This window comes from Mizuhopecten yessoensis, unplaced genomic scaffold, assembly GCF_002113885.1.
Source record: "Mizuhopecten yessoensis strain PY_sf001 unplaced genomic scaffold, ASM211388v2 scaffold10745, whole genome shotgun sequence".
NCBI lineage: Eukaryota > Metazoa > Mollusca > Bivalvia > Pectinida > Pectinidae > Mizuhopecten > Mizuhopecten yessoensis.
Window position 1 is genome coordinate 1 of NW_018408700.1, and position 7,161 is coordinate 7,161.

At 36.3% G+C, this 7,161-nt stretch overlaps 2 protein-coding genes across 2 annotated transcripts in view; one reads left to right on the forward strand and one right to left on the reverse strand.

Annotated features, from left to right (window-relative positions):
- Positions 1 to 343: 343 nt before the first annotated feature.
- On the forward strand, positions 344 to 1,479 carry LOC110462073 (the record flags this gene model as incomplete). The annotated part of the gene is made up of 2 exons (XM_021515875.1): positions 344 to 1,175; positions 1,391 to 1,479. Coding segments are annotated over 2 exons (921 nt in total), but the record flags the coding sequence as incomplete, so codon positions are not given.
- A 154-nt stretch (positions 1,480 to 1,633) lies between these two features.
- The window catches only part of LOC110462092, an 8,370-nt gene continuing 2,842 nt past the window's right edge, over positions 1,634 to 7,161 (reverse strand). Inside the window, exon 2 of the mRNA XM_021515922.1 lies at positions 1,634 to 1,669. Coding sequence (XP_021371597.1) covers positions 1,634 to 1,669 — 36 coding nt within the window. The remainder of the gene's footprint in view (positions 1,670 to 7,161) is intronic.

Below are 7,161 nucleotides of genomic sequence, written 5' to 3' on the forward strand. Positions count from 1 at the left end.
CATTTGCAATAAGGATGCTGTCAGTGTCTGAACCATGGTATGAACACTTTTAAGTATGGCTACCATTTAGAAGGAATAAAGAACTTGTCCGGCGATTATTACCGAGTGTTTGTGTTTATGTTACTATCGAAACGGACTATGTATCTTGTAGTTGTAGTGTGATGCAAAGTTGTTACTATGTTCGTCTATGACATTTTAATTCTGAAATATAATGAATATGTAAAGCAGCTATAATGTATTCTTGTGAAAAGAGTACATGAAAATAAGGAGTTACCGTAGTTTTTCATTAAATCCATCCAATACTTTATACTGATACTAACCCACCTATTTCTTCATCTTTCAGCTTGTGGTTGGTGAAGCACACGCTAAATCGCCTTTTGACAGCACAGTAATTGCACTGGCTAATTTCAATGACCTGACTAGTATTCCGGAAGGCATGATCGATAGTTTCATGAAGGAATCTCTAACATTTATGTTTGTCCGTGAGCCGTACGGTCGACTGTTATCAGCCTATGTAGATAAGCTTTTTTCACCAAATCTGTTCTTCTGGAAAATATATGGCGGCTTTGGAGTACACGTTACGCGGAATGAATCAACTGAATGTGGACATAACTTAACATTTAAAGAGTTTGTAAAAACAGTCTTATACGCAGATGAAGTCAACCAGAACAGAAATGGACATTTTACCCCTTCTTATGAGCATTGTGATCCTTGTCGGTACAAATGGCAAGTGATCGGTACTTTGGACACCCTTTCTCAGGATATTTTCTATATTCTGGATCGCATAGGTAGAACAGATTTGATGCGATCACTAAACAAGGATTTCCGAGAGCAATATTTGAACAACACAATATTAGACCAGTTTAATTGGTTATTTAGTTTCCGTGATAACTATGCTAATGATTGTAACGTAACGTTCTATGAGGCTCAAAAAAGACTCTGGAAACAATTTCAAATCCGTGGTGTTCTCACAAAAGAATCGAAATTCCCCCTAACTACCGAAGAGAGTGAAAGTCTCACTAAGAAGAAACTGATCAGTATTGTGTATAATGCGATGGGGAATGCGGAGAAACGGTCCAAAGCAAGAAAAAACAAAGCAGAAGCTTTTAAAGAGGCCTACTCGACAATAGACAGGGAAGATTTGGATAAGCTTAGTAAAATGTTCCAACCGGACTGTGAGTTGTACGGGTATGATTGTAAACCAGAGCAATTGTTCAACACAGAAAGGACTGTAATTGAACCATGGTTCTTTAAATACGATACATGACATTCGTACCATCATAAAGGTATAGTGTTTATGTTAGTTTATACTTTTGGTGTAATTATGGGTAATTTTGGTTTAAGTATTGGTGAAACATGGCTTGATAAAAAATGTATTTTATCTCAGCAGTAAAAACAGGAGGAAAGCGGGTACTGATGAAGGATCAGTCTGACAACGTCTTCACGATCAGTGGTCCGCACTTCCACCCAAACAAATGATCCTATTTTTTATCATGAAATAGGCGAACTAATAGATGAAAGTTGGAAATAAAGATAAACACAGTACTTACTACAGCCTGTGTCTTGTCCATGTATATGCGCTTTCGAACGGTATGATGGACTAGTTATCTCATAAACATTACGCCTCGGTGTCTCACATGGCTGACCCCACAGTCTCCACCACTGTGGCCTAGTCGCATTACACATATACACAAAACATATAAAAACATGGCAAACTTCCATAGAAAACGTGACAGGGCTTGTTGTACATCAAGGTTAGATGTTTCATGGTTTTTTATTGTGTAGTAAGTTACTATATGTCAAACGATTTTTCAGTTAATTATGTCATGTAACCATCTAACCACTGGTATGACATAGCTAGGAGAAACAACATATTTGTTGAAGAGTGTGCTGTATGGTTATTAAGTGAATTTGTTTTCTTTTTGAAATTTGGAACTTTAAAATTTTGAGTTTTATAAATGTTACACAAACCTACTAATCGAATAATCAAAGAACAAAACTATTTTTTCTCTCTCATTTCCGCGTGTTAAAGATAAAGCTGTCCAGGATAAGAAAGGGAAATGGTGTATGAAATTTCAATCTTACAACCCGTTTCACGTGACGTGACGTAACAATTGCTCAACAATGACGTGAAGTCACGAATTTGATAAGTATTCGATTTGAATATTTTTCTTTACTTCAAATGCTTATTGTCGAAAAGATTGTTTCATCAATTTCCTAGGATAAATATTTTGTTTCAAGGGTTTGCAAATATATTTGAGCGCAAAATTATCAACACAATCACTTTACATAGGGCAATGTCTGATGTCCGATGGCCAATCCTGTTGACTTATTTTGTCCATTTCATTTTGACGGTCATTTTCTTCTAAATAGGGGGATGATGATGATGATTGCGTACCGTTAGTTTTTCATTCCTAATATAACATTTACCGACTGTTTGTGGAACCTCGTTTTGAGAAATACAGCATGGCAGTCCTCAGTGTAGACCATATTTGTTGTTGTCTATAAGAACCCGAACCTATCTGCAAAAACTCAAACTTATCAAGAGTCATAACAATTGCAATATGGATCGAATCTTAGAAAATCAATATCGTAAGTTAAAACAAGTGTACGGCGGGACGCAACAATATAAGCCCGTCGAATGCTATATAGTGTTATATAGTTTCTTACATTGAAATAAGATCTGCATCATTCTAAGAGTGGTTAGCTCTCCGGACAAAATAAAATACTGAAATGAACAAAGGGCAATAACTTTTGGAAAAATTGTCGAATCAAACTTCTTTTAAGGGAGACACAACTTCATATCATGATCATAATGTATACTGTTACAAGTTTCAAAGAGATCGGTCGAAAAATGTAGGAGGAGATTGCCGGAAACAAAATTTTACGCCGGACTGAAGGACGGACGGAGGGACGGACGGACAACCCCATACCATAATACTTCCGTCAAATTTGACGGGCGTATACAAAATCCATATCAGTGGAGAAATTCGATATCATCTTACCGCAGATAAATGCTAAGTTTGTTTCGTACTTTGCGAGCTATCGTAAACGTCTGTTTCCTTTGTCAAGCAAAAGTGTATGACCGGTACATAGACTTTAAACAACTGAAAACAACTCGCGAAGCCACAATGTGCCGAATCAGTAAAGTCAGATGTCAGAAATAGTTTTACCATGACAAAGTAAACAGAAGTTTTCAAACGCTCTCAAAATGAGTTTTGAATTTTGTTTTGTTTTCAAAATAAATTAAGCGTTTATTATTCATACCTAACCGATTAATCTTATTCCGATTCCTACTAAAGATGCATCGGAACATTTTTGCTCAGTAAGAAATCTCTGGTGATTTGTGTTACATTTTACAAATTCCGTTTGATATTGTATTCATTCTATGACTATATTACCCATTATGCTCATGTATATATACATTGTATACTGTGTAATTACGTTATTAGATTTAGTAAAAATACTCATAAATATTAAGTACTTCCTTATTTACTGTTACTTTAAGCACGCTCCTAAACACTGTCAACATATTTCAGGAATTGTGGGAGTTTGGAAGCAAAACTGTGATAGGTAGGCTCAACGCCTATGGAAATTTAACATTAGCGTCGGCCCCCGCTTGGAATTTCAAAACAAGATAAATACAAAAAGGTATGGGTATAGGAAGCTTAAATCAGGAACAGTTATCTTCGGAATTCATTTGATGATAAATAGGACCTCATTGACTTACACCTGTGTCGGTGTTAAAGGTGCGGTAATACAATTCCTTCTAAAACATTTAAATGACCCAATTACCTTAAAGTTATATCATCATCGTGTGCAATATATTCCAACTGTTATTTTGATACCAAATATTACACTATTTCAAGAAAGTATTGTTCTCTTTATTGTATATTACAGCAGAAAAGTATGTGAAATTTCATTACTAATGAGAAAAATTCCTTTTTTGACACGTTAATTTACGTAGTTCTTCAACCAGTCTATTTTTCATACTTGCTTGAAGGTTGGCTACTAACAATAACTTTCAACACTAGGAATTTCAAAAAAATATGACAACCGGTAAATTTGTCATATAACACTTTTGATTAAAAAAAAAAGAAAAACATAGCTTTTCTTCCACTTTTCCTTTATGTTGTGTTTCTTCATGACCAAAGGTCATTGGGTCTTGATATTTGGCAAGTAGTTTGTTCATGAAAATGGATTTAAGTTTTGTAAACATCGATGACCTTGACCTTCGTTCAAGGTCACACAATTAAATTTGCTAGAATAAAATGTTTGTATGGGGAGTCAGACAAGGATATCTTTCCTTACTTTATTTGTTTAGAGTTAACGATTTAAAATAATGTAATATTCCTTTATTTTTTGAAAAGTAAATATGCAATAGGCAAAATAAAATAATAACTAGAACTGTAAGGTTAACTAATACCACCCGCTCCTATATAAACGAGAACTGTAGGCAAAGGGCTAACTAAGACAAAGCATTGTAAAGCAATTCATACTCACCCATCGGTAATTATTTAAGCATATAGTAGTTAAGAAAGAGTTGTCAAGACAAAGATTTTAACAAAGGGCTATAACTCCTTAAAAATGGTCGAAATGAAAAATACCGCCCTGATGCACGACATCAGGGGGTAATTACCATATCTGTAAACTTTCATTGAAATCGGCCAAGTAGTTTTTGAGGCAGACAGAGTTTTTTCAACAAAGGGCCATAACACCTAGTTAAAGGTCGGAATGAAAACGTGCTATTTGGATGCACAATGTCAGGGGGCAGTTACCATATCTATAAACTTCCGTTGAATTTGGCGCCATAGTTTTGGAGGAGGTGTCTGGACAAGTATTTTTCAACAAAGGGTCATTTCTCCTTAAAAAAGCGGTCAGATTGAAAAAAACAATACCTGTATGCACAACACCAGGTAGTAGTTATCATATCTGAAAACTTTCGTTGAAACTGACCCCATGGTTTTGAAGGGCATGTCCAGACAAGGATTTGGCAACAAAGGGCCATAACTTTGTAAAACAAGGGTCAGAATGAAAAAAATAATACCTGCATGCAAAACTTCAGGTGGTTGTTAACATATCTGGGAACTTTTGTTGAAATTGGTCCGTTACTTTAGAAGGAGTTGTCCGGACAAACTTTTTCTACGGACAGACAGTTTGTTTGTTTGTTTGTTTGTTTATGTTTAACGGCCCATCGACGGCTGTGGTCATTTAGGGCCATGGTGATTTATTTATTCACTTTACTTTTTTAACAAACATGTGAATAGCGAAGATAAAATCAGATAAAATGGTTCATTTTAAAAGTATTCGCATTGTATGTGTAGATAATTAAAAATAATAAAAGGGGGTTAAAATAATAAAAGAGATAACGAATAGATGATATGGAATATGCGATATATATATAACGTCAAAAAGGATAAGGTGGGTTAAAAGACATCAGAGTCTATAAAATAGACCGATGTCTTTCAAATAGTTAAATAATGCCTTCGAATCCACGGAACTGAAAAGTGTTTTCATATCCGGGACTCGGAAGTAGTTATCACGAATGTGTTTAAAATCGGAACATTCTATTAAAAAATGCTCCACTGTAAATGGAGTGTCACATGCGTGGCATGAAGGTATATCTTCTCGTTTTAAAAGGTACGAATGAGTAGGATATGTGTGCCCAGTGCGGAGCCGAGCGAGGACAACTTCCTCTCTACGATCTTTCCGACTGGGAATAGATGTTTTAAGTTTCGGTTGTATCTTAAAAAGTTTGTTGTTGGTCTCCAGAGACCAGCGTTTCTGCCATTCATTTTGAATGGCTGTACGAATAGTAGGTTTAAAATCTGTGTATGGTAGTTTGATATTTGTTTGTTCGAGATTCAATGCATTTTTTGCTTCCCTGTCAGCAAATTCGTTGCCTTTTATTCCGACATGGCTCGGAATCCATAGTAAAGTTATTTTAGACTTTTTTAATATACGAGATATTCGATGAGCAAGGTTTTGTACGATTGTGTTTTTAGGATCTCGTAACTGTAAACTCTGTAGGACAGATAGAGAGTCTGAACAAATAATTGCCTTTTTAATGCGGTGTTCATCGATATGGTCGAGGGCCAAACCAATGGCGCATGCTTCAGCAGAAAAGATGGAGGCGCCGTCTGGTAGTCGGACTGAAGTGCAAGTATTGGCAGTACAGCAGGCTGCTGCCACTTTCTCACCTTCTTTGGAGCCATCGGTGTAAAGTTGTGTATGAGAAGGGTAATTCGAAATGCATTCCCGAAAGGAGGATTTGTGTTCTTCGGGCATAACACTTGATTTCCCTCGCTCATGTAATGTAAAGTTAAAATCGGGGGTTTGAATGGTCCACGGAGGAACATCAGATATGTTAAATTCAGCTATGTCCGTCAATTTTATGTTGAGTTCTTGCAGGAAATTCAAAATTCGGATACCAAATGTTGGCAGAAGTTTTTGGTTTTGCGTAAATATGTTTTGGTATTTGGGGTTGAATACTTGGTTGAAAGCAGGATTTTTAGGGTTTGATTTTAATTGAGTTGCAAATTGTAATGAAAGTTTTATTCTTCTGTCATAAAGGGATGGTTCATTTGCTTCCACGTACAGGCTTTTTACAGGTGTTGTTCGAAAAGCTCCCAGGGCAAGACGTAGCCCTTGGTTATGGATTGGATCTAGCATCTGAAGGTACGAACTGCGCGCTGACCCGTATACCATAGAACCATAATCCAGTTTTGTTCGAATAAGTGATCTGTATAGGCGCAAAAGCATTTCACGATCCGCTCCCCAATCAGTATGAGAAAGGACTCGTATAATGTTTAACGCCTTGGAACACTTATCCTTCAGATACTTTATATGTGGTATGAAAGAGAGTTTCGAATCAAAAATGAGGCCGAGAAATTTAGTCTGTTCAACAACAGGAATTCTAGTGCCATCGAGTGTTAGATTTGGGTCATTGTGTGCTTTTCGTTTTTGACAGAAATGCATGCACACAGTTTTGGATTTAGAGAATTTGAAGCCGTTTTCGTCTGCCCAATTTTGTAGTTTGTTTAAACTCTGTTGAAGTTGTCGTTCTATCGTGTGCATGTTCTTAGATCTGTAACAGATCAAGAAGTCATCCACAAATAACGACCCTTCTGTTGATTGACCAAGACATTTGACTATATCATT